The sequence below is a fragment of the Macaca thibetana genome, chromosome 20 (genome assembly GCF_024542745.1).
Source record: "Macaca thibetana thibetana isolate TM-01 chromosome 20, ASM2454274v1, whole genome shotgun sequence".
Classification (NCBI taxonomy): Eukaryota; Metazoa; Chordata; class Mammalia; order Primates; family Cercopithecidae; genus Macaca; species Macaca thibetana.
The window spans coordinates 74536735-74563320 of NC_065597.1; the positions used below are offsets into that span (position 1 = coordinate 74536735).

A 26586-nucleotide genomic window follows, 5' to 3' on the forward strand; every position below is an offset into this window, starting at 1 on the left:
ACAGCAGCCTCAGACATCAGAAAAGCCATACATTCGGGCACATACTGGGCACATTCACACACACACCTGGGCACACAGGCCCAACCCCCACAGCCGCATTCCTGCTCACCTACTGGGGCAGGGACACACTTAGGTGCGGAGACGTTCGCCTGCCTTAGGCTGTGCCATCTGCAGACATGTAACACCAGCCACTTCCCAGCAGCCACGGCACACAGCGAAGTTAGCTACGGGATTCTACTGGACTCCACGCAAGCAAACCACGATCACTCCAACACGAAACTGACATAAAAATGACCAGCCAGCCGTCCCGTGATGTTTTCACGCTGTCTTTGGAACCCGTGTGCCTCTTACGATGCACAGTGGCTGGACTCCCACAGTTCAAGGGCTAGAAGCACGTGCCCCTGACACTGTTGCCCGCATGCCCTGGGTACCGGTGCATGAGGGCACACAGCATCCCGGTACCCTCAGGTGCACCCATCCCGGCCACGGGGGACACACCCCTGCCTGCGTCTCTACGTCTGTATCCGGAACCAGGAAGGACCCCCAAGCCTGTGTGGAACCTACCATCTGGGGGTCCTGGAGTCTCCCATTCACCTGGTCCACGGAGGCCCAGGCCCCGGGTAGGAGAACCCTGCACCAGCCTCTCTTCCTGACTGGCTGTGACGGTACCTCCCCCACACTCCCCCGCTCGGTGTCCCCACCTAGAAGGGGGGCCAGCCTCAATGGCCACGAAGGGCGCTGCAAGTCCTCCAGGGAAGTGTCCAGTCTGTGGACACAAGCATGTGGTCCCTCTCGGAGCCGGGCAGGGGCAACGGATGCTGGCCCAGGAGGCTCTGACAGGCCTTGTCAGGTTCAGAATCCCACCTCCGTGGCCACCACGCCTGCTGTGAGATGTGGGCCACGGGGGGCTTGCTTTGGCACTGACGGGGGCAGGACCTCCCTCTTTTCCCTTCTTATGGGTTCCAGAGGCGTGGCTGGTCTGTTCCACAAATCAAAGCTGGGCTCATAAGAGTGCTTAGACTGGGGGCAGGAATGACACACTGGAGACCCTGCCCGCCCTGCCTAGGTCCCACCGCCTCCTCCACGGGGTGGGGCTGGGTCCTCACCATGCTCCCCGACCACATGCTGGATCTTCTCGTAGGGATCGGGGCTATTCAAGCTCAAGGGGCTGTGCCCCCCAGTGCCTGGAGGCCCACTGGCCCACTTCCCCTTGGGTCCGGGGCTGGTGCTGCCTCTGCCGCTGCCCATTCCTGAGGACAGGATGGTGGGGTAGTTCATGGTGCCCAGCCCCGTGGCCAGTTTGAGGCTGGCGGCAGCAGTGGCGGCGGCACGTGCCACCTGGGCCCTCTCCTGCGGCCCCTCTATGTGGCAGTCGGCATGATAGATGCTGTGCACAGACTCTGCGTCGGGTGCTCTGCTGCCTGGGGAGGGTGGTGAGGGGGGCGCGCCGGCCCGCACCACTCTGGTGTCGCAGGCGCCTGGCTCAGGGCCGGGCCTGCGGGGGCTGCTGTGGCTGAAATGGTAGTGGTGGTGGTGGTGGTGGTGATGGTGGTAGACCAGGTGGTGCACCGAGGCTGTGTGCCTGCCCGCCCGGCGCTGGCGGTGCCCGGGACCCTGGCCTTGCACAGCGCTAGGGTCCACCTTCTTGCGCCAGCGGCTCTGCCAGCGGGCATAGAGGCGCAAGCCGCGCCGCTTGACCTTGCGGAATATGTGGCCCACATACTTCAGCAGCTCTTCGTAGCAGCTGCCAGGCTCGGAGAAGCTGGCCAGTGTGCTGTCGTTGGATAGGTGGCGCGCCCGCTGCTCCCGCATCAGCTGGCTCTCTCGCTGCTTTGTCTCTGAGAACTGCGTGGCAATCACCACCAGGCACAGGTTGATCATGAAGAAGGAGCCCACCTGTGACGGGGGCGGGCAGGTGGGTGGCAGTTGAGTGAGTGAGTCTCTCATTCGCCACTGAGCCCTACTGCGCGCTGCCTATTCGAGTGGGGGCCACGCCATAAGCACAGTGGGTGGGGTGCCCTGCTATGGGCAGGTTACTGCGGTGTTCACTGCTGAGCCCCTACGTCTGCGGCAGGCAGCACAGTAGCTGTTCTATGCCTGTTTAGATGAAACACCTGGAACCCTCTTTCCTGTCTCTCCATGGGGCTCAGCCCCTCCTTTGCCTGCAGGTCTGCCCTTGAGATGACCCTCTCAACGGTGGCCACTCTCCCCTCCCCAGCACCCCAGGTGTTTCCTCCTTAGCACCGGCCAGTGTGCAGCACATCTCTGCTCGCTCTCCTCGCTTGCTCTCTGAGAACAAGCTGGGGATGTCTGTCTGCTTCTGTTACCTGCTGGGTCCTTGCAGGGTGGCTCTACGTACACCCAGCACCCCACAGATGTCTGGGGCCTGATTAGCCCAACTCTGCTGAGACCCCATGGGGCCTGTGAGAGGACCAGGTGAGGAGCACACCTGGGGCCACACGCGCTGTGGAAAGCTGCGCTGGGAGGCTGTGTACTCTCCAGAGGTGTTCCTGGCTTTTCAGCCCTGAGCCAGCACCCACAGGCCTGGGCCCTGTCTAGGTGGTGGCATGGCCTCTTGAGGTCCCCAACCGCATCTCCCCACCCCCGCAAGCTCTGCCTCCCTCCCTTCAACTGGAGGCCAGACAGAAGCCCCTGTGACCACCCAGGTACCCCACCCCACCTCCAGCCAGCTAACACCAGGGCCCATCGTGGCGACCGCTGCCGCCCACACTCACGATGATGAGCAAGATGAAATAGATGAAATTGTAGAACGAGTGGGCGTCCATGACGTAGTACATGATGTCCACCCAGCCTTCCAGCGTGATCACCTGGGGGGGCGGTGGCTGGACTTGGGCCCGCACGACCCCTCCTCCTCCCCGCCCGTGCCCCCTGGGGTCTCGGCTGGGGGGCGAGTCCTGCACCCGCTCCCCTGCCGTGCCCCAGGGTCCCCGTCCCACCTTCTTGCCGCCCACCTGGAAGATGGCGATCCAGGCGTAGCCAATGTTGTCGAAGTTGATGGCACCGTTGTGGGGGTTGGAGTCGCCCGAGCGGCACACGTTGTAGTACTGGTTCCAGTTGATGCAGGCGTTGCGCGTGGCGCCCACCCCCTCGGCCTGGGGCTGCACGTAGGCCTCCCAGCCCAGCGTGCAGGGCACGCGCAGCTCGCGGCGGCTGGGGATGTGCGAGCACTTCTGCATGCCGTTGTCTCGGCGCGAGGAGCAGATGAACGGGTTCTCCTCGCCCTCCTCCGTCTGGTAGTACGGCCGCAGGAAGGTCAGGTTGTTGTTTCTGGGGACGGGCACAACCAGGGCCAAGAGGTACAATCAGGGTCAGGGACGGTCAGGGTCGGGGGCACGATCAGGGTCAGGACCAGTGGACCAATCGTGGTTAGGGAGGCACACTTAGGGTCAGGGGGCGTGATAGGACCTGGGGTCACGACCAGGATCAGGGGACACAGCCAGAACCAGAGTCAAGGACACAGCGGTGCTGCAGAAACCACACCCTCCTCAGCCCCAATCCACAGAGAGAGAAAGACACAAAGGAACAGGGATAGACAGAGAAATCGACAAAGAACAGCAGAGAAACAGGGAGGAGGACCCAGGAGCCAGAAACCCAGGCTCAGACCTCAGCTCCTCCTGGAAGGGTATGAGGGGGGAGGAGCAAGGGACTAGGAGAGGGAACCCTGGGGTGAGGGAGGGGAGGCAGCCCTGGGGTGAGGGCCGAGGAAATCCTGGGCTGAGGGATGAGGGGAGGGGACCCCAAAGCAGGAGTGGAGAAATCCCAGGACAGGCGCTGAGGGGACCCTGGGGCATGGGCTGAGGGGCTCCTGGGGTGAGGGGAGGTGACTGCAGGACAACGGCTGAGAGAACCCTGAGGTGAGGAGAGGCGATCCCAGAGTAAGGGATGAGAGGACCCCGGGGTGAGGGCTGAGGGAAGACCCCAAGGTGAGGGCTGAGGGGAGACCCCGGGGTGAGAGCTGAGGAGAGACCGCAGGGTGAGGGCTAAGGGGAGACCCCGGGGAGAGGGCTGAGGGGACCCCCCGGGGAGAGGGCTGAGGGGACCCCCCGGGGAGAGGGCTGAGGGGAGACCCCGGGGAGAGGGCTGAAGGGACCCCCCGGGGAGAGGGCTGAGGGAACCCCCCGGGGAGAGGGCTGAGGGGACCCCCCGGGGAGAGGGCTGAGGGGAGACCCCGGGGAGAGGGCTGAAGGGACCCCCCGGGGAGAGGGCTGAGGGAACCCCCCGGGGAGAGGGCTGAGGGGACCCCCCGGGGAGGGGACTGAGGGGAGACCCCGGGGAGAGGGCTGAGGGGAGACCCCGGGGAGAGGGCTGAGGGGAGACCCCCGAGGAGAGGGCTGAGGTGACCCCGAGGTGAGGGCTGAGGACTGAGGGGAGACCATAAGGTGAGACCCCGAGGTGAGGGCTGAAGGGACCCCGGGGTGAGGGCTGAGGGGAGACCCCGAGGTGAGGGCTGAGGGGAGACCCCGGGGTGAGGGCTGACGGGAGACCCCGGGGTGAGGGCTGAGGGGACCCCGGGGTGAGGGCTGAGGGGAGACCCCGGGGAGAGGGCTGAGGGGAGACCCCGGGGTGAGGGCTGAGGGGACCCCGGGGTGAGGGCTGAGGGGACCACGGGGTGAGGGCTGAGGGCTGAGGGGGACCCCAGGGTGAGGGCTGAGGGGACCCCGGGGTGAGGGCTGAGGGGACCCCGGGGTGAGGGCTGAGGGGACCCCGGGGTGAGGGCTGAGGGGACCCCGGGGTGAGGGGTGAGGGAACTTGGGGGTGAGGAGAGGGGACGCAGTGTGGGGACTAACGTGTCCTGCGGGCTGAGAAAAAGCGGCACTGGGGGCGGGGCCTATGCCGCGGTTCCGCGGGGCAAGCGACTGCATGTGGGCGGAGCCATGTGAGGCAGGAACTTGACTGCATGGTGGGCGGAGCTATGTGGGGCAGTGCCATGTGGGGCGGTGACAGACCGCATGTGGGCGGAGCCAAGATGGGGGTGGGGCGGTGCAGGTGACTGCATGGTGGGCGGAGACTATATCGTGGGCAGAACCATGGGGGGGGCGGGAGGAACGGACGACTGCATAGTGGGCGGAGTCATGATGGGGGTAGGGGGGCATGGGGGAGGGTGCAGGAGGGACAGGTGACTGCATGGTGAGCGGAGTCATGACGAAGGTGGGGGTGGAGGGCGGGTGACTGCATGATGGGCAGAGCCACGTGGGTCGGTAACTGTGTTGGGTGGAGCCACATGGTGTGTTATATGCATGGTGGGCGGGGCCTCACAGGGGTCACAGGGGTGGGGTCTGGGTACCTGACAAAGGCACTGTCCAGGAAGCAGCGGTTCCGCAGGAGGCCAGCCCAGAGCTGGACGCCAACGATGCCGAAAATGAAGAAGACGAAGAAGCAGAGCAGAAGGACGTTCCCAAGCATGGGCAGCGTGTCCAGCAGCAGAGTGACCAGGATTCGCATGCCTGTGGGCAGCAGGTCCAGGATTGGCACTCCTAAGCCCTGCAGGAGCGTCCTTGGGGCTACAGCCCCTCCTGGGTCCGCTGAGCCCCGTCCACTGTTCACAGCAGGTGTCCACGCCCACCGCACACTGACTCAGGCCACCCCCTGGTGACTTTCCTGCACCCCTAGGGTGATCGGGGCTCCCCTCCTACCACCGCCAGCCTCCAGGGACACTGACACCCATCCACAGGTGTGCCAGGTCTCCACCTCCAACCATACCAGGATGGCAGGTCTGCTGCTTTTGGAGGGCTGCGGTGTGGAGGGGTGGGAGCGGAGGCAGGGGACTGCCCGCGGCAGGTCTGACCGTGCGGTATCTCAGGGGCTCAGGATGATCAGGTGGAGCTTAGTGGTGCTCAAGGCTTGTCCAGCTGCACCCTGAAGTCGCCATCGAGGCAGCAGCGGCCTCGGGAGCCCCAGAACCTCAGGTGGTTGGCTGCCTCCGGGGGTCTCTGCAGCAGGTCTGGGATCCTGAAACCTTTCTGATGCCCAGTGAGAATCCTGCCAGAGCAGAGCCCCACCTCAGAGAGGCTGCTGGAGGCGGTGGGGAGGACAGACAGTGGCTTTTCAAGAGGTACCACTGAAACCATCAGTCCTGGGTGCTATGAGCTATGTGAACTCCAGATTAATCCAGCAAGGGGGTCAGCCAAGCCCCATGCGCCCCTTGCTCCATCCTGGGCCTGCTCCCCCAAGACGTTCTTTTTCCCAAATTTAAGCAAAGGCCAGGCTGAGGCTGCAGGCAGAGCCCTGGGCCAGGAGCCTGGGGACGCTAAGGTCTCACCCAGCACCCAGGGGTATCAATGGCAAAATGGGCCCCTCAGGTCATGGGGTGAGTCAGAGCCAGGAGGGGCACTGAAGTGTCAAAAGAGCCGACAGGAGCAGACAATCGGTGAGCGCTGCCCTGGCCAGACCGCACTGCCTCAAAGATCACAGATGATCCAAGGGTCAGACTGGACCCCAGGCCAACAGAATGGGATGCAGCCCTGAACGTGCCCTTATTATCAGGAACGTTATGATGCAGTCTGGAAGAGTTCCCTAATTCCCTCGAGACAGGAGCAGGTCCCCAGGAGGCCAGGCTGCTGGCGACAATTAGGGCCACTCTGGGAATTTAACCTGAAAAATAAACATCCGTGGAATTCCAGGGGGCTGTGTATGCTGGGTTACTTCATGCTCCAACAGGTGGGGCCAGGCTGGTGTGCAGACTGAGCATACAGTGGGTGCCGGGCAAAGGGCCAAGAGCCACACGTGCGTCCACTCACCGCAGGCTCAGCCACCCTTGGGGTCATGGCTACCCCTGTACGCCACTATTCCAGGAGAAACTGAGGTTCAGGCTCTGTTAATCAGTGTCACACAGTATTCAAGCCCTATCTGAGCCGCACAGTTGAGCCAAGGCAGGCAGGGGGAAGGCAGGCTCGGGGACCAGCGGCTCGGGGACAAGTGGCACCTGCCTTTTGGGAAGCTAGAGGCTCCAGGGGAAGGAGTGCCTAGCCCTGGGGATCTGTGACTTTGGGGGGTTGCTGCAGGTCAAGCCCTGAGTGCCAAGGCCACCAGGACCCTGGTTAGGTAGCCAGAAAGGTTGTGTTATACCAGCATGTGCACACATGGGGCCACTCCTACACACAGCGTGCACTCGGGGCCTCTTACGGCCTCGTGGGAGCTGAACCCACCCCCAGGAGCCAGAGCAACTGAATGTAGCCGAGGGCTTTAAAGAACGATCCCACCCCATCCCCTGACGCAGGTGGGTGGCCCTTGGCCCGGGTTTGACCGGATCTTTCCCAAACAAGCAGGCATGGGACTTCCCGGGAAGCTTTTCCTCTGCCTCCCCTTATCCCCAGTGCACAGCAGACACACAGCAGCTCCTCTCCACCAGGCCCCCTCCTCACGCCTGCTGGCCAAGTCCTGAAGGGTTTCCAGCCTTCCTTCTAGAAAATCAGCTGCTCAGCAGGGGACATGGAGGCCCAGCCCTGGCCAGCCAGCTTCCCCTCTTCCCTTGGGTGGGGCTCCTGGCAGGAGGATGGGGGCCAGAAGCAGTGGCGGGTAGGGAGGGTGAGCTGTCCTCAGGACAGGTGTCAGGCTCTCCCCTCGCCTGTGTGGGAGTGAAGGGGGTGCTGCACAGAGCCCCCAGCTGAGCTGAGCTGCACTCACAAGGGTGTCTCCACCAGCCATGAGCCACACTAGAATGCGCCAGACAGCAAATCCACCAGGGATCTGCTTGGCCCCCAGCCTTGCCCCAGATGCCATGCAGAGGAGGAACCCGAGGTTGTCACTCGGCCATGTGGAAGCCAGGGATCCTGTGAATGCTGATTGCCCACCACACCCCAGCTTGATTATCCCCAGACCTGCAGGGCCCACGGATAGTGGCAGGGGCCCCCCCAGTGCTGGGGTCCGGGCTGGGGCCTGAGTGCCTGGGAACCTTCACCTCCCAGTCCTGTGCTCCTGTGAGCCCTTCTGAGGGCTCTGCAGGGCTGGCGGACATGCAAGCCTGTTGGTCTCAAGCCCAGGTTGGGCTGGTCACTTACTTGGCACGCGATTGATGGCACGGAGGGGCCGCAGCACCCGCACGGTCCTGATAGCCGAGAGGCTCACGTTGTGTCCATCCAACGAGTACTCCATCATGCTGGGGGTGGGGCCAAGAGGGAGCAGCTCAGCGAGGGGCCCAGGCGGCCAGGGGTGGGGTTGGGTGCAGAGCAAGGCGGGCAGGCACAGAGTCGGCCAGCCCGGCACCCGGAGGGCCTTGAATCGGCCAGGATAGGCCCCAAGGTAGCAGGAGCACGACTCTTGGGTCACACCAGGCGGCCACTTCCCTCACCTGTGCCCAGGAAGGAGGATCTCCGGAGTCCCAGACAGGGTCCCTGGTTCTACCTGGATCCCTCCAGAACACACCTCCCATCTTTCTTTACAGGTGGGACCCAGGGATCCCTGTGGGGTGAGGCGGGGCCCCTTCGCCAGCGCTGTGGCCTCTCCGAGGCGGGGCCTACCCCGCCACGACGATGAAGAAATCCAGCCTGTTCCACGTGTCACCCAGGTAACACTTCTGCCCGAACAGCCCCAAGGCCACCATCTTGATGACCATCTCCACCGCGAAAAAGGCGAAAATGAAGGCGTCAAAGGCCTGCGGGAGGAGAAATCAGGAGAACCCATGGAACGGCTCGGCTCAGCTCAGCTCAGCCCACTCCCCTCAAGCCTGAGCCCCGCCCCAGCCTGAGCCCCGCCCCCACCCGACGCCCCGCCCCGAACCTCACCCCGCTCCCAGCCCCGCCCCCACGCCCCGCCCCGCCTTCAACCTCACTCCACCCCCAACCCCTGCCACACCCCCGCCCCACCCGACGCCCCGTCCCACCTTGAACCTCACCTCGCCCTAGCCCCGCCCCACCCCGAACCACGCCCCCGCCCCACCCCCGAGCCACGCCCCTCACCTCCAGGATGTTGCAGCGCTCGGACCCGCACTCGACGTCCTCACAGGGCCGGAACATGCCCAGGGTCACGCAGTTGAGCATGATCACCAGCATGCTCACGTGCTCGAACCACGTGTCGCCGCGGGTTAAGGAGCATGCCGGCGCAGCCCGGGACCCGCCCCCACGGGGCCCTCCAAGTGTCCACCCGGTCGCCTGGTGCCCCGCCATGGGTGTGCACGCGTGGGGGCGTCCAGGATGGGGACCTGCAGGGCCCACGGACAGTCCTGAAAGCAGCCACCAGGTGGCGCCGGGAGCCTGCGCCTGGCCGGGCTCTGCGCCGTGGGGGTCGCTGTCCCAGGCCCGGCCCCCAGGCCCCCGGCGTTGGCTCATTAAGAAAGCGGGGTGCAGGAGCCCTCGGGGGGCTGGCCGCGTCAGGGGTGAGGCCCCACTGAGGACCACTCAGACTCCCAGAGCCTAGCTGCCCACGTGGGGCCCAGGCTGCCTAGGGCTCCCTTGCTGGGGGGCTGCAGGCAGGGCGCCCTGCGCAACTGGGAGGGCCCCAGGGGATGTCCGGGTACAGCCATGTGACCCACCGGGACAGGACTCCCCGTCCCACCCTCCAGGCCTGGGCGGCGGCACACTTGGGGCAGGCTTTCCGGGCCCTCTGTCCCAGGGCTGCAGGGCCCCACTCTGACCAGGGAACCAGAGGAAGGAGGGAGGGGCAATCCGGTGATGACTGTGGACCTGGAGCGACCTTCCTTAAGGTAGACAGAAGTCGGCATTTGGAAAACGCCAACTTGTCAGCAAACAGCCTCGGGAAGTCCCCCAGCTCTGCCAGCCCCTGCGGTCCCCAACACGTGGGAACTGAGGAGGGGATGGAGCTGGGCATCCACTCACAGCTAGTTCGGGGGCAGCCTGGTGGCCATCCCCACCCTTGGCTCTGGACTTGGGCCTGTGCTTGACTCTCAGTGGCCGCCCTTCCTGGCACCCACCTCGCGCAGACCATAGGCCTCAGCGCCCAGGGCTCCCCCTCACCCCTGGCAGGATGATGGTAGCAGCAGCCGTGCCCCCTGCCCAACACGGGCCATGCTCACTACAGCGGAGGTCCCGGGTGCTGCGTGCAGCACTGAGGTCAGGCTCTGAGTGTCTGAAACTCTCAGGGATGACAGCAAGGGCAGCTGCCACAGTAGGAGGGGAAGAGGCTCGGTGATGAGGACCTTCCCTGCCTTCACCTGTCAGTCCAGCCTGGAGCCCCCCCTCAGGGACCCCAGCAGCCCATCCCGGAACCCTCCCTCCCACAAAACCAGGGCCCCAGCCTCCTGGCAGGTCAGAATTTGATGCCAGTGCCACAGCTACCAGGCCACCAATGTAATTACGCATTCCCGCCAAGAGGGCAGTAATTACACTTAATGGGTTCAGCAGTAACAGACCCTCAGCTGTAACACGACTACAAGAAGCTGAAATCAGCCTCCCGCCAAGGCAGCTGGCATACTGGCACAGCCACGCCGTTGTCCCGTAGGTGGGCGAGGCCACAGCACGCACTGCCGCCTACCGGTGACGCACCCAGTGCAAGCCCAGCGGCCAGTGTGTGAGCGCGCTCACAGCAAGCCTCGGAACACGGTCCTTGCTGGACGAGGTGGGGGTGGAGTTTGCGTGACTTGCTCAAGGTGGTCGGGGCAGGAGCGGAGGCCCCGCTGTGGAAGCCGTGCCAGGCCCCTTGGCCTCTCCCGGCCTCCTGACCTAATGCCAGTGCAAGGGAACGACGGTGGATGGCGGCTCTGCCCCCCGCCTCGGGCACCTTTGTCCCCTAACTGCTGCAAATAGCACCTTTCTGCGGGGCTGGCTGGGGACTGTCTTTGTGCATCTCTATGAGGGCCGTCATTTCCCGGGGGGAGGGATTTTCTTAGATCAATGGAACAGGCTGGCGGGGAGGAGCTCAAAGGCACCCAGCCAGAACAGGACACAGCAGAGGCAGGTGTGGGGAATGCTGCTCCCTGACCTGAGCCCCCACCGCACTCCACCCCAGCCTAGCTGAGCCACGGGTCTTGTAGGTGGCACTGCCTCTCCCTGGGCACAGGGCATCCCAGGCCTCAGTTTACCCGTCTACCCAATGGGGGTGGTGAGACTGTCCCATGGGTGCCTGAGGCCGCCTCTCTGTCCCCTCCCTCCACACTCTCCTTCAAGTTGGGCCCCCAACCAGCACACACACATTCCACTATGAAAGCAGGCAGTTTCCAGCCACCCCTGGCAGTTCCTGCCACCCCAGCCAGCTCAGGACTTAGAGCTAAAGGTACGGCATGGCCTCCCCAGCACTGAGGGGAATGCTGACTTCTGGACCCCGCCCAGACCCTGAGGCGGAGAGGCCAATGGGGACAGAAGGGAAGGGGCCAGCACCTCTGACCAGCCATCTCTAGGCCTGTCCGGCCAGCAGAGTAGAGTGGATGGTGTCGGAGCCCACGGCCAGTCAGTGCCAGTCACCACAAGAGCTGCCCCCATGGCACAGAGGGGCTGGCAGGGGTGGGTGGAACCCAGTGCTTAGTCACTCCGCAAAGACGGCCGGCTACGGGTCTCCTACCTGGACACCTTTGCCCCTTCTACCATGCCACTGAGACCCACCCCAAGCCTCTGTGACTGGCTGTGAAGGAAGCCAGAAGGGGGCCTGGGTGCCCCTACCCGACCTCTCAGACCATCTGCTTTAGTGGGGGATGGGACTGTCTTTTCCAGGCAGGGGTGTGGCTCCAGTGAGCCCCTCCCATCCAGGCGCATGTCCCCCCCAAAATCACATACACAGCTGAAGGCCTTAGAGAGACAAGGCTGGGCCTGCAGGCACCCCAACTGCAGATGGCCTCCTGAGCTATGCCTGGCGACAATGGCAACCCCAAATCTCCTGGACCCACGGTGCTACACAGGTGCTGGCTTGCAGAGACCCCGAGCGTGCCTGAGGCCACACAGCCAGGCCGGCCTCCCGGCTCGCAGAGACCCCGAGCGCGCCTGAGGCCACACAACCAGGCCGGCCTCTCGGCTCGCAGCTTTTGGGTCTGCAGGGCCCCTACCCAGTGTAGATCCTCTGCCTCCCCTTCCCCCAGCACCCACCCTGAAATTAGCCCCACAATCCCAGAGAGCTCCTCCAACGGCAAGGATCCCACCCCTGTACCTGTGGTGCAACTCTGGGGGGAATGATGGTGTAGCAGGGTCCAGGGGGGCCCCAAGGAGGCCTCTCACAACAGAGGAGGTGACAGGCAGGCATGTTGGGCACCTCCCAACCGGGTCACACCCCAGCCACCAGCCCTCCCTGCCCTGGAGAGGGACTGCCAGATGTACCAGGTCCCAGTGCCCCCTGGAGCTTTGCCTAGAGAGGGGAGCAGCCAGTCCATGTCCCACGTCCCTTATAGGCCAGCAGGGGCTCGAGCAGCTCCAGGCGGAGCAGGCTGGCCCTCATGTGTCACGCCGTCCCGGCCACACTTCTGTGGCCAGCTGAGGACACGCAGTATCTGCCGGCTGCCTCGCACGGAGCCCGGTGACTTCCAGGGCCTTAATTACACAGATGGATTTTCTGGGTTTTAATTAAAAATTCTTTTAGGTTTCAAATCAACTTCTACAAATTAGAATCAATGTCCACTGCGGGTTGGAGGAAGGCGGGCCAGCGCGGCCGGGAGCAGCCCTGGGACGGGGCCTGGTGGCTGCAGGGCGACGGAACGGTCAGGGAACCCAGCCAGGGAAGGGCCGGGCAGCCAAGGGCAGCGGCGCAGTGAGACGGTCTCAGCTACGGGGTCTCCCTCAGGCAGGGAGCAGACCCTGAGGCCCGGCCAGCGGCAACGCACCCACCAACCCTTGCTCCTTCATCTCCCCGGGCTAAGCCCCAGGACCTCAGTGACTCTCCTCTTTCCTGACAGACCAAGGCTGGGGGGGAACACAGGGGCCTTCTCCAGCCCCTGGAGTCTGGCCTGGGTGACATGTTCCCCAGGCGGCCCCCGCTGGGCTGAGCTCACTTGCCCCACAATGCAGGCCAGAGGCTCATAAAGGAGAAATCCCCCCAGAGAGGCTTGAACAGGGGAACAGGGCTGAATACCCCCTCGGCGGTGGGGTCCTGAGGAATGACCCCTCAAGCACAGAACCCATCCTGTCCCTCAGTCCCACACTCTAAATTAATCAGTGCTCCCCGGCTGGGCGCGGTGGTTCACACCCGTAATTCCAGCACTTTGGGAGGCTGAGGCAGGAGGATCACTTGAACTCAGGAGTCCGAGACCAGCCTGGACAATGTAGTGAGACCTTACCGCTACAAAAATATTCAACAAAAAAATTAGCTGAGTGTGGTGTCAGCTACTCGGGAGGCTGAGGTGGAAGGATTGCCTGACCCCAGGAAGTGGAAGCTGCAGTGAGCCACGATCACGCCACTGCACTCCAGGCTGGGTGACGGAGCAAGACCCCATGCCAAAAAAAAAAAGGATACTCTTCAGGGCACCTGCCAGGTCCAGCAGACCCTGGCCACCTCCCCTTCCTCAGGCCTCCAGGCCTGTGCACTTCTGAGGGGCTGGGCAGGTGTGAAGCCCCTTCCTACTCCTGCAGCCCTGCCTGGGGCCAGGCCTCCCCAGCTGGCACCCACAAAAAAAACCAGTCCTGCCCAGGACGCTTCAGGGACACCAGCTCCTCCGTCTCTGGGAGACGAACTGCTTTTTCTCACCCCCGCAGGCTTCCTGTTGCAGACCGCTGCTTCCCTCAGGACCCTGGAACAAAGATGGCCCCCCAGCCTCCTTTCTGTGGTGCTAAGTGCTCCCCTTCCCGCACGGGCACCACCTGTGGCCACGGCGGCCCACACCAAGGTCCACAGGAGCCCCTCCGCTCTCAGGACCTGGGGGGCCCTCCGAGGAGCCCAGCTCCAGCACACCCCCAATGCCAGCTTCTGGCGGGTCAGGAGGCATGGACGCAGGGTGGGCAGGTCCACAGGACCCACTCCGCTCTCAGGACCTGGGGGGCCCTCCGAGGAGCCCAGCTCCAGCACACCCCCAATGCCAGCCTCTGGTGGGTCAGGAGGCATGGACCCAGGGCGGGCAGTGCTGCAGTGGCTGCTGTCCGTGGTGCTGAAGCGGCCGCCTCGCCTGGGCCTGTCCTGGGTGTACCCGAGCTGGGAGGGCTGGGGTTAGGTGTGGGGGCCAGGAAGTGGCCTCCTGGCCAGAAACACACAGCTTCACTGGAGCTGCTCCACTGATCCCCGCTTTCCCCTCCGCGGGGAGTCGAGGAGGAAAAAGACTCCCAACCTGTTCTTCCCAGCTTGAAAGTGCACAGCTCTGAAGGTGCCGTTTTCTCCTGGCCCCTGGGCGTGGGCGTGGGCAGCCCCAGAAGTACTGCCTGTTATGTGGGGGACAGCAAGGCCTGCATTCCCCGCTGCTGGGTGAGGGGGAGTGTCTGGGAGTGGGGGGAACCCTGGCAGCTGCTATCTCTGCGCCGAAGATGCTGGAGACCTGGGATTCTTGGGGGCCAGGAGCCAGTCTCAGGGCCACTCAGCAAAGGTCGGGGCTGCCAGACCCCCAAACATTGCCAGCTGAGCCCTGAGGTGCCATGGGACCCCTCTCCCCAGAGCCAGCAGTCTCCAAGGTCCCAGGTCGGGACAGGGGGTCCTCAGAAGCCCACGTGCTGTGGGACGAGCATGGCTCAAAGGGTGGTCCTGGACCACCCCAACCCGAAACATCAGCTAACATCAGCTCCCAGGCTCGCCCAGACCTGCTGGCTCAGGTATCCTGAGGCCAGGGCCTCCCTGCCCCTGCCCCGTGACTAATCCTCAAGCCAGGGCCGTGGGGCAAGAACCTGACCCCAATTCTACCTCCACCTGCACCTCCCCCTTTCTAAGCCTCAGTGTCCCCATCTGTACAAACGGGCTATTTCATCTTTCTGGCACTGACAGGTTTTATGCAGACCCTCCTGCAAAACAAGATCCTCCTGCAATACAAGACCCTCCATCTACCCTCCGGACACGGCTGGGCCCTGCTCCTGCTGGCTCTGGAGGACACGTTTTCACCACACCAAGGCCTCCACGTTAGCCGGAGCAAGGTCAGGACAGACGTTTCTACAGTGGGATGGAGGCGGGGCTGTGTGTCCCTCCTCAAGAGATGGTTAAGGCATCAAAGACATGGGCCAGCCTCAGCTCCTCAGACCACGGGGGAGTGCCAGCCCAGCGAAGGGATGGACGTCTCCAGGTGCAGCTGCCGCCTGGTCCCTCCTCTATGGTCAGAGTGGCCCCCAAGCAAGGCTGTGGCTTCCAGGGATCCCAGTGGGGCTCCGTGCTGGGCTGCATCCTGACATCAGTGCGGGGGCTGCAGGGCTCTGCAGCTGGGAGGATCGGGAGGCTGAGCCGCTCCCTCCCCACACGCTGTCCCCAGAGCAATCTGCTCAGCCAGCTGAGCCCCATTAGGCCAAATCCGCAACAGCTGGGCACCAGCGGCCCGCGCCAGGGGCAGGGGTGTGGGCGGGGAAGGCACCCAGAGCAAGAAGGGGAAGCCCACGGTGAGGTGGGCCACAGCCCCCCACTCAGGACCCCACGCCCCGCAGGGCACAGACTGCAGCTGGGCTCACAGGCAGCCAGGACTCTCAGCCACATGCTCCCCTCTCTGCACCCATCCCTGGCTGGGCAAACCCTCCCTGCCCTGGGCAGAAGATGCCAAGGCTGAGGCCGCTCCCTCCCTGCCCGCTCTGCCCATGGCCCCACGCAGCGCTGGCTGCCTCCTCCCCTCCCGGCCCTCATTCTCATGAGCGCTCGACCTTACTTTTCCCATTTGTTTAAGGAGAAGCCCTTTGTCTACTCATGGGGGAAGCCCATTCCCGCAAGAGCCATCAGCCTGCAGTGTGGAGGGGACGGTCGCGTGCTCTGAGGGACTCCGTCCCCTTTGCTGCAGGGGAAGCAACAGCTTCGATTCCACATCAACAGACCCAGGAGGGGCTGGGCCAGCCGCAGACCCTGGGAGTCAGTGAGTGGCACAGGAGATCCCCAGGAACCAGCTGCCTGGCCAGAACGAAACGACGCATTTTCCACCTTCAGAGAGCCTCGACCCTCCGGCCCTGTGTCTGTGTCCACCCCCGCTCAGAACCGCGGCAGCTCCAAAGGACCCTCGAGGCCACGGGGGTGGAACCGACCGCCCTGAAGTCTGCCTGCCACAGTGGTGGTCATGGCCCTGAGAGCCAGGGCGCACTGCTTGTATCGACAAGAGCTGGAAGAGCAGAATGTCTCCACTGACACGGCATGTTCACCCGGCCAGGAAGCGTTACGTGGCCACCCGAAAGGTGGCAGTGGTGCCGTGGGCATCAGGACCGAGCCAGGTCCAAGGTACACAGGGCAGGAGAAGTGAGTCACGGAGGGCACGTGACCCCATTCACGACAGAAGCCGCAGTGCAGGCCACCTCGAGGAGCGTGTGTGTGCACACGTGTGTGCAGAGACACAGAGAATTTCTCAGGGAATCGCTGGAGGATGAGAACACCACGGGGAGGGACAAGACGAGGGCAGACTCCACAGTGACCCTTTGACATTCACCCCCACGCCACGGCATCGTCTGGCTTTCTGCACGGCGAATCAAGGCCCCGCATGTGCAATTACAGAAACGAAATGTCCGGGAGTCCCGGCCTGTGCAGTCACAGCAGGGTGGGCCCGGCCTTCCGGGATCCCTGGGCCCAGCTTCTGAACAGCCCTGCTGCGACACCCTGAGGGAGCCGTGCATTTTTATTCAAAACACCGTGAAGGAGACCCCATTGAGCAGCCCCGGGAGGACCAGTGTGGTACACCCTGGCCCCCCACACACCCCACTTCCAGCCCCTACGCACGCCGACCGGCTACTCACCTGCCGTGGACCCTTGTGCCCTACTAGCCTTTTTGTTTTTTTTGAGATGGGGTCTGTGTTTGTTCCCCAGGCTGGAGTGCAGTGGCACGATCTTGGCTCACTGCAAGCTCCGCCTCCCGGGTTCACACCATTCTCCTGCCTCAGCCTCCCGAGTGGCTGGGACTACAGGTACCCGCCACCACGCCCAGATAACTTTTTATATTTTTAGTAGAGACAGAGTTTCGCTGTGTGAGCCAGGATGGTCACAATCTCCTGACCTCGTGATCCGCCCGCCTCGGCCTCCCAAAGTGCTGGGATTACAGGCGTGAGCCACCGTGCCCGGCCCCACTAGGCTTTCTGAGCATCTCCAGAGTTCCCCAGAAGGGCAGACTTAGGGGAGGCGTCTGCAGATGGCTGGGTCCACGTGGGAGTCTGGCTGCTGCTGGCAGGACCCACAGACAGCATCCAGGAGTCCAGCTCCCACCCAGGGCGTGTCTAATCCTGCTCCAGATAACCGGTGGGTGAGGCCATGAAGGCCAATCCTGCCTACTCCAGGGACAAGGGAAACAGGCACTCACGACAGACGGGCCCACGCATGTCCGCGGCAGCACTGACCCTGACAGCCTGCGATGGAAACAGCCCGGTGTCCAACAGACCCATGAATGGACGGAACGCAGTCTGGCCACAGGGCGGAATATTACCCAACCATGAAAAAGAAGGAAGCTTGACACGCCACGACGCGGGTGAACCCGGGGACGTGATGCCAGGAAGAGCTGGACACAGAAGGACCACATGTCACACGGAAAGTCCCGCACAGGCAAACCCAGAGACAAAGCAAGGTAGAGACCGCCAGGGCTGGGCAGCGAGGGCTGACGGGGACGCGGTTTCCCTCTGGGGCGAGGGAAGCATTCCGGAACTAGGCAGAGGTGATGGTTCAACAATGCGAAGGTCGCTGACCGTGCGCTTTAAAATGTTAATTCCTTAAAATCAGCTGATCGTCAAATAAATAAGTAAATAAAACGCCAACCCCGTGGAATAAAACGGCCAACCCCGTGGTACACGAACCTCACTTCAGACATCACCACAGCCTGCGTTTCCAGCTTTCCCTCTAAATGGCAGCTTCGCTGGAGCCCTGTGCCTGTCTGCAGCCGCCACTCACAGCGCCCTTTGGACCGGGAATTGAGACCCGGCACCTGGGAAGACAGGGTGTGGTAGGGGGCATCTCCTCCTCCTGCCCCGTGGCTTCCACTATCGCTGGGCAGAAGGCCCCCACATGCCCTGGGCCCACCCGGCCACGTGACGACTCCTGGTGCTCCCCAGCGCCTTGAGACCTGCCTTCCACCAGGGGGTCCGGATGCCCACGAGAGGGCAAGGGCGCTCGGAGACTCATGCGGCATCTGTGCCTCCTCCCAGGCTCACAGAGGATGAGGCTGAGGGCCGGGAGACGAGCAGCCCCTGGCAGCAGGTGAGGAGCCCTCCCCATGCATGTCCCTCGAAGGCAGGACAGCCGCTGTGCGCAGGTGCCCAGGCCAAGCCGCCTGGAGTTCTCTGGGGCTGGGGGCCCCATTCACCGGAGCCTCGGTCCCACACTTGCCGGCCTCCACAGTTCAGCCTCTGCTTCAGGCAGTAAGGCCCAAAGCTGTCAAGGACTCAGTGGGCCGGAGCCTTGGCCAGGGTCTGCTCCCTGATCTCAGGGCTCTCGGAGGGGCCCTGTGCATGCGGCAGGCTGGACCTGACCGTTCCTGAAGCGCCGGAAGCCTCCGTGGGCAGAAGTGACGCCCTGGAGTCTGGCCTACATCCTGTGGAGTGGGCTGGTGTCCCATCTCCCCTACCAGCTCCACCTAGGCCTGAGGGGCCAGGCACAGCCCAGCTGGCCTTGACTCTTCTGGTCCCTGGCGTCCGATAAAGACTGGAGCAGCCGCGGCCGCCAAGGCAGACACCCCTTCCCCAGGCGGCACGGACACGGCTCCAGAGTACCGGAGGTTAATTAACCTATCCAGGAGGGAATTAATTAATTCAGTCTCCCTCTGCAGTGAGGACATTCTGGAGCCAGATGGTGGCAGACTCTGGAGTCTCCCAGCAGGTGGGATGGGACAGACCCCACTGGGGGAGCAACACACCAGGTCACGTGCACACCCGTGTACACACATGTGCTCTCACACGCTCCCCCCAGGACCGCCCCCCAGCCTCACAGGGGAGACGACAGAAAATACATGAAACCTGCAGGACGGGACGGTGCCCAGGGAGCTCCAGAGCCTGCCCTGAGCGCAGCGCCTCCGCCGGACCCGTGACCCCAACGCCACGACAGGCGAGTGTCCTGTTCTCCAGCGGGGCCTGTTAGGGGGAGGGGATTGGGTGGGAAGAGGGAGGGCAAGGCAGCCACGCGATCCAGGATCAGGGATGCCAGGGATGCGCTGATTGAAGGAGGTTTCTCTTCCTTCCCTGGAGGCCGTTGCCATGGAAACAAGGGAGGAGAAAACCCGGTCAGGGCTGGGGGGAGGGGCCAGGCGGGATCCCCAGTTCCACGCTGAGGGCGGCCCCCACGCCCGTCTCCTTCCTCGGGAGAAGCCACTGCAGGGTTTTAACTCGGGTGGGGTCCTGAAGACCCGTCTGTGCTGGGGAAAAGTGGGGGGACGCACTGCCATCAGACCCAACACAACCTGTCAGGGGTCCTGGGGAGGCTGGCTCCCGAGGGCAGCCCCAAGATTCCCACAGCCCCACGGGGCTGGAGGGTACCGGGATCCCGGGCTCCAGGCCTGACACAGAACTTCCCGGAAACAGCCACCCGGGGCCCCACCGTGTCCCACCCCAATCCCTGCTGCTGGGGGAGTCACAGTGGGTGTCATGGAGGGTGGGGGGTGGGGGTGGTGGGTGTCACAGTAGGTGGGGGCGGGGGTGGTGCGTGGGGCCCAGGCCTCCTTCACAGGCACCGGTACCAGCCCTGGAGACTGAACTGTCCAGAGATGGGACAGTTGTCCTCCTGAGAACCTGCAGTGCCCATGGACCCCATGGCCGACTCCCGCCCTGGGAGCTCTCAGGCTGGGGCCAGGACTCAGGACTCAGCTCCACGGAGATCACCTGCACCCCATCCCTGGCAGGGAACGGAGGATCTGGGCAACATCAAGAGGGGGGCTGAGGTGGGGGTCCCTGCCACACTGACCAACCGTCTCATCAGGGGGCTGCGAGTTCTCCTGGCCTCTGTCCTGGTCCTCACCCCCAGCCTCTCCCAGCCGCCCCCAGTCTGCTCCGAGTCTCAAAGTGCAGCCTACCCTGAGCTTCCACCCCAGCCAGGCCCCCGATGTGGGAGCCCCTCTCCCCCGTGGCCTGGCCAGGGGAACGCGGCCGGAGCCAGCCGCCTGGACTTGCGTGACTCACACGGGCGGTGGGGGTGGGGAGCCCGGGCAGCAGCCAAACATGGAGTGTTTGTCTCCAGCCGGCGCCGCGGGTCACAGGAGGGCACGGGGGCTGGGCTGCCCGTGGGAGCGCGCCACCCCCAGCGCAGTGGTGCGGGGAGCCCACACCCACCACAGGCTACCACCTGGGGGATTGAAGTCACAGCTCCATCAGTGGACGGCTCACTCCCGGCTGCCGGAACATTCCGTCTCAACGGAGCTCCTCCCTACACAGTGGCCTCGGGAGACTCGGGCCCCACAGGGAGCGGCCCTGGCCTCCGCCTCTATGTCCACGGGGCTGCACCCAGGCGGGGTGAGGCCCGCCTCCCCCACCCCACAGAACCTCCCACCCGCCACCCACCGGAGGAGCCGAAATGATCCCATCGCCTGAGCTGTCTTAGGCACGGATCCCGCCCCTGCCACAGCCCAGGGAACCACCAGGCTCACCTGGGCGGCCACTTCTCACCCTGGGGAGCATCGCGCCCATCGGTGTGGGGGACAGGGAGGGCGGGAAGCACACAGCAGCCAGGGACAGGCGGCAGAGGGGCCTGTGCGCATGCGTGTGCGAGGAGGGCGTGCGTGCGAGAGGGGCGTGAGAGGGGCGTGTGCGGGGGCGTGCGTGTGCAAGGGGTGCATGCAGTGTGACGGCAACGTGGGGACCTGAGGCACGTGTCCGGGTGTGGGTGTGCGATGTGTGTGTAGCTGCCTGTGTGCATGCGCCGGGCTCACCCCACACGAGTGGAGAACACACACACAGCCCTCTTCAGGCCTGAGACAAGGGCGGGTCCCCCACCTCCAGGGACGAAAGGACAGATTGGTTCGCAGCACATGCGGACAGCTCCCTCTAACTTCGTGCGATTTAAAAAGTCATGCTAATTAGGAAGAGACCTAATGTATCTACTTATCTCTAACAAAGAGCTTGATTCGGGAACTTTTCAAGGCACAATTGAGTGGAAAAGTGCCTGATCCCAGCCCTCATCTGGGTGCCTGTGGGAAGCCCGGCTGTGCAGGCCGAGAAACCGGAGGCCCTGCCAGCCACGTGGTGGCAGCGTGTAGCAATGCCAGCAAGCACCTTGGGTGCACGACCATCCAGGATGTTCTGCCTGAAAGTGGAGCAGACCCCAAGACTCTCAAGGCCGACACAGGCATCCAAGTGCTGGCTCAGCTCCCACCACTGCCGAGGGCTCAGCAGCTGCCCCAGGTCAGGGCCACCTGGTCAGGCAGGCTTTGTCCTGGGAGCGGGAGGTGGAGGGGCCGGCCGTGCCGGGTGAGAGCTCCTCCCCTCTGGCCTCGCCCCTGCCCATCCTGGTCCCCATATGAGGGTGCTACATGCCCCCAAGCTTGGAAAGAAAAGGCATGGGCAGCAAAAACCCAGCCAGGAGGGGACCCTGGGGAAGACGACCGCCCGCCCCTGGGACGGGCCCGTGGGGCCTGCTCCGGGCTGGAATTCTCCAGGCCAGAAATAACTGCCTGAGTGCCACTGCACAGCTGCTGCGGCCCAAATTAGAGACCCCCCCAGGGGACGAGGCCCTCCCTCCATGGGAACGTGGCCTGGAGCTCCAGCCTTGAGTCTGGCCCGGAAGCTGGCGGAAGCAGTCCCGCCAACGCTCTGTCCTGCGGGAAGACGGGGTGAGTCCCTGCCAAAGCGGCCCGGCGGGTCTGTCCTCCGCACACTGGCGGCCAGGTCGGGTGCTGGCCCGGGGAGTCCAGGGCAGGGGTGGCCGTGAACCAGGGCTGACCTCACTCTGGTCCTCTTCCCCTAAGGGGCCTCCCTGTGGGAGCCACAGGCTCCCATTCGGCGGCATCCCGGCCCCCGCTGCGCACCCTGAGCTCTCTCCCCAGTCTGCATCTCATCTCTGCCTGCCCCACCCACCCTACCCAGGCCCCTCCCGCCCTACCCAGGCCCCTCCCTACTCCACGCAGTGACCGAGGGGACCCCTGCGCCAGGAAAGCCAAGGCCAGCCAGGCCACTCCCCAGCGCTACAGAGAGCAGACCCTCCCCGGCCCCCCCACGCCCTGGCTGTGACTGCGGGCCCTGCTCAGGACCCAGAGACTGTGACTGTGCCTCAGAGGGGATATGGGGACGCCGGGGATGCCAGGACACAGGCCCACCCTCTACGCCCCAGGGCACCTCCAGTCTCACCACTGGGGATCTCCCTTAAGACCTCAGGCCTCCCCAGACCTGGGGTTCAGACACCTGGGGAACCCCCTCCTCACCCAGCCTGCCCCTGCTCTGCCCCTCAGTTATGGGACCCTCCTCCCCAGCCCACGGCGGCCCGAGTCCCTCTTGCCTCTACATGCTCTGTGAGTGACGCTGTGGTCTCAATCTGTGCGAAAACCCAGTTCAGGCCTGCAACATCCAGTGTTTTGCAACGCAGACACACACCACACACCTGTGTACACACAGGAACCGGCTCGCCCGGTATGCAGGGACGGGGACCCACGCCTGTGCACACGCAGGAGCCGGCTCGCCCGGTATGCAGGGACGGGGACCCACACCTGTGCACACGCAGGAGCCGGCTCGCCCGGTATGCAGGGACGGGGACCCACGCCTGTGCACACGCGGAGCCGGCTCGCCCGGTATGCAGGGACGGGGACCCACGCCTGTGCACACGCAGGAGCCGGCTCGCCCGGTATGCAGGGACGGGGACCCACGCCTGTGCACACGCAGGAGCCGGCTCGACCGGTATGCAGGGACGGGGACCCACGCCTGTGCACACGCAGGAGCCGGCTCGACCGGTATGCAGGGACGGGGACCCACGCCTGTGCACACGCAGGAGCCGGCTCGCCCGGTATGCAGGGACGGGGACCCACGCCTGTGCACACGCAGGAGCCGGCTCGCCCGGTATGCAGGGACGGGGACCCACGCCTGTGCACACGCAGGAGCCGGCTCGACCGGTATGCAGGGACGGGGACCCACGCCTGTGCACACGCAGGAGCCGGCTCGCCCAGTATGCAGGGATGTGGACACACCCGGGGCACACACACGAGCCGGTTCCCCCGGTATACAGGGACGGGGACCCATGCCTGTGCACACGCAGGAGCCGGCTCGCCCGGTATGCAGGTACGGGGACCCACCCAGGGCACCCAATGGGCTGGCCATCCATCCACATGACGCCCCTCAGCCCTGTCCCTGCAGAGCCCGGTCTCCTCAGTATCACGTGGCAACCAGATACATATTAAAAAAAAGAAAAATGGGCTGGGCACAGCGGCTCATGTCTGTTATTCCAGCACTTTGGGAGGCCGAGGCAGGTGGATCACGAGGTCAGGAGTTCAAGACCAGACTGGCCAAGATGGTGAAACCCCATCTCTACTAAAAATACAAAAAAAATTAGCTGGGCGTGGTGGTAGGTGCCTGTAATCCCATCTATTCAGGATGCTGAAGCAGGAGAATTGATTGAACCCAGGAGGTGGAGGTTGCAGCGAGCCAAGATCACACCAGCAACAACAACAAAACAACACACACGCACAAACGCATACACAAATAATTAAATGAGGAGAACGGAGCAGCTACTCAGCAGCAGCTCCCACCTCCCTCCCCTCACAGGGGGAGTCCCCAAGCCCCGATGCCAGGTGAGCCAAGGCTTCCATCCACCGCTGCCTGGTGACTGAGGTCAGGGACCCCCAGCTCACCCTGCCCAGGAGCCCCTGAGGCCAAACCCCACCGACAGGGCGACTACACACCTCTTCCACCCGTGCCGGGAGGCACGTTAGATAAAAACACAGCTCTCGCTCCTGGGCAGGCGGCGGCCAGGCCCAGCCAGGGGTGACGCTGCTGTGGTTTCGCTTCCCAGGCAGGCGTGAGGAACAGCGTGCGGGGAGGGTGGAGCCCCACACCACCACAGCCTGTTGTCCACGGGCCACCCATTCACCACTCAACAGGGTCTCTGAGACTTGACAGGGGTCACAGAGCCTCAGTTTATCCCCCGGGGAAAATGGAGGGGCTTGGAGGGCCATGGGGGCTGCCCTGCTGGGGAGATGCACCATCTGGTCCTCCCTCTGCCCTGACAGCCACACCTGCCTGCCACGGGCACTCTGCCATGTCTCTTCACCCTAACCCCGATTTCTGGAGCTCGGTGGAGACAGGCAAGGGCATCCGGGCCCAACCTGTGCAGGAGCTCCTGGCCGGGGGTGAGCCAGGTCCGGCCAGGGGGCAGGGAGGGACCCGAGGGACAGTGTGGCCCCTCTGGGGCTGGACACCGGTCTGCTGGATGGCGGTGGCTGAAGCAACAGACGCTCACTCTCCCACAGCCTGAAGGCTGGAGTCTGAGACCATGATGTAGGCAGGGCCAGCTCCTCCTGTGGCTGTCCTTGGCCTGTAGACGCTGCTGTCACCCGTCTGCATCTGTGTCCCCCTGTGGCCTCACCTAATCCTAACCCCCTTCCAAACGGCCCTTATCTCCAAATAGTCACATTTTAAGGCACTCGGGGGGTGGGTTAGGACTCTGAGATATGAATACGGGGGCACCAGAACGAGCCTGTAGTTGAGGCGACCGGGGAAGCCATGGGGGAGGGTCCAGAAAGAGGGGGCGTGGGAGGGACTATAGGGGGGATCCAAGGATCCAGGGTAGGAGAGCCTGGTGGGGGGGTCCCAGGCAGAGCAGGGAAGGACCATGAGGGGCCCCATGGAGAGGGGGCGGGAGAATCCATGGGGGGGGGGTTTCTGGGGTGGGGGAGGGACCATGGGGTCCCCAGGGAGAGGGGGCGGGAGAGACCACAGTGGGGCCCAGGGAGAAAGGGCAGTGCCCGCAGCCTGGGCACCTGCTGGGGACGAAGAGTTTGTGTCCCCCGAGTTCAGACGCTGAGACCCAGCGGGGCCTTTGGGAGGTGACTGGGATGAGGTGAGGTCAGGAGCGCGGGAGCCCTCAGAAAATGGGGTTAATGCCCTTATAACAAGGACCTCGAGAGACCCCTCCTCCTCCCACCACGTGAGGACACAGGCAGAAGCAGGCGTCGTCACCCACAAGCGGCCGCCGTGGAGCCCGATCCTCCCAGCCCTGCCCCGGGACGTCCACCACGTCCTCAGAATTTCTGTCACAGCCCAAGCAGACTAAGACGCCCCTCCCAAGCCTGCCCTGGGGGGTCCCTTTCCTTCCACCCCAACACCCCCTTTCCCGCTTGGAGCTTGTTCCACTCTCTGGCCTGAGTCCGAATTCGGCCCTCAAATCTATGACACACATGTGACCACGAGCCGCTAGGTGTGCCAGCCTGGGGGACTCCGGGGTGACGGAAGGGTGAGTCTCGGTCGGACGCTGTCCCCGCACCGTACCATGAGGAGGGCCCTCGGCCCTGAACTTTGGGCTGGGTCTCCAAGGGTGCCGGCGGCCACAGTGTGTAAACAGCAGGGCCGGGGCTGAGGCCCGGGCAGCAGGGGACCCGGCCCTGGAGGGGATCGGCCGCGGAGGTGGGGGGTGGCCTGGGGGACGGCAGCGCCTGGTGGAGTCAAACTCCATCCAGCCTGTGTCACTCAGAATTCCAAGTGCCAGAGAATCGGAGACGGCCTTCGTACACGTCAGTGGAATGACCAACAGGTTTGCCCGGGACAGACGCCTGGAGTGGCAGCCTCTGAAGTCACAGTGGCCTTTGGGGTCCAATGTAGGGTTCACAGAAAGGTGTGGAGGGCCTGAGGGAAGCTCCTGTGGGGAGGGGGTGAGGCCGCCCAGGCCTCCCCCAGCACTTCCTCCCAGCCTGGGGGACTCTGCCTGTCCCCACGCAGCCCCCACCTGAGCCGAACCACGCCACCCCGTGGGACATGCTCACAGCAGCTGCAGCGACGAACACTAAGCCTCCAGAAGGCCACACCGGCCGTAGGGCCCCCTCCCCGTCCCCCGGGGTGAAGAGACTCGCGGGAAGGGCCGCGGGGAGGCGGGCGTAACTGTAAGACAGAGGCAGCTCCCCAGCGGGCAGCCCCGCTCCCCTCCCAGCACCACGATTTTCTTGGCAGATAAACGGAGCTTCAGGGTACATCCCCTACTGGGCCACCGAGACTCTGTGTCCAGCCGGCCCCCGGCCCCCCATCAGCCCACTGCTCACTGCTAGAGTGGCTGGTCCCGGGGCCTGTGCAGACTCAAACCCGGCACCCCTTGGCTGGGAGGGGTCACCAGAGACCCAGACTCCCTCTCGGGGTCCCCACAGCAGCCCAGGCCCGTCACCTGTAAGCATGGTGGGAACTACTGGCCCCAGGTCTTGCCAGCCCAACCACAGGCCACTGCCACGTCCACCCTGCAGAAACAGCCGGCAGCGGAGATCCATGCAGAGGCCCTGGGGCCACCGAGAGCAGGAGCGGCCGACCCCACTCTGCGGCAACAGCCCTCCCAGACCCACGCCTGGCTGTCCGCACAGCTGGACCCGAAGGTGGGCAAGGAAGCTCTGCGACATTGCTGCTGTGCCTCGCTCCTGCCCCCCCGTGGGGGTGAGGCGCCCCGTTGGGCACTAATTAGAGCTCCGAGCTCAGAACTGACAGGGCGGCTCCGGCACAAACATCTCTAACCACACAG

At 64.2% G+C, this 26586-nt stretch overlaps 2 protein-coding genes across 6 annotated transcripts in view; both read right to left on the reverse strand.

Annotated features, from left to right (window-relative positions):
• Positions 1–9028, reverse strand: part of CACNA1H (calcium voltage-gated channel subunit alpha1 H) — a 27225-nt gene extending 18197 nt beyond the window's left edge. For 4 of the 5 annotated variants that reach the window (XM_050774651.1, XM_050774650.1, XM_050774649.1 and 1 more), the window contains exons 1-6: positions 8916–9028; positions 8478–8611; positions 8019–8116; positions 5306–5465; positions 2736–3288; positions 1107–1896 (exon numbers count right to left, since the gene is read on the reverse strand). In XM_050774651.1, coding sequence (XP_050630608.1) covers positions 1107–1896; positions 2736–3288; positions 5306–5465; positions 8019–8116; positions 8478–8611; positions 8916–9008 — 1828 coding nt within the window. In that variant the 5' untranslated portion in view covers positions 9009–9028. The remainder of the gene's footprint in view (positions 1–1106; positions 1897–2735; positions 3289–5305; positions 5466–8018; positions 8117–8477; positions 8612–8915) is intronic. The other variant, XM_050774653.1, reaches the window with a different exon arrangement.
• UBE2I (ubiquitin conjugating enzyme E2 I) overlaps positions 1–26586 on the reverse strand; it is a 395011-nt gene that overhangs the window by 136823 nt on the left and 231602 nt on the right. The gene's annotated exons all lie outside the window — the stretch shown is intronic.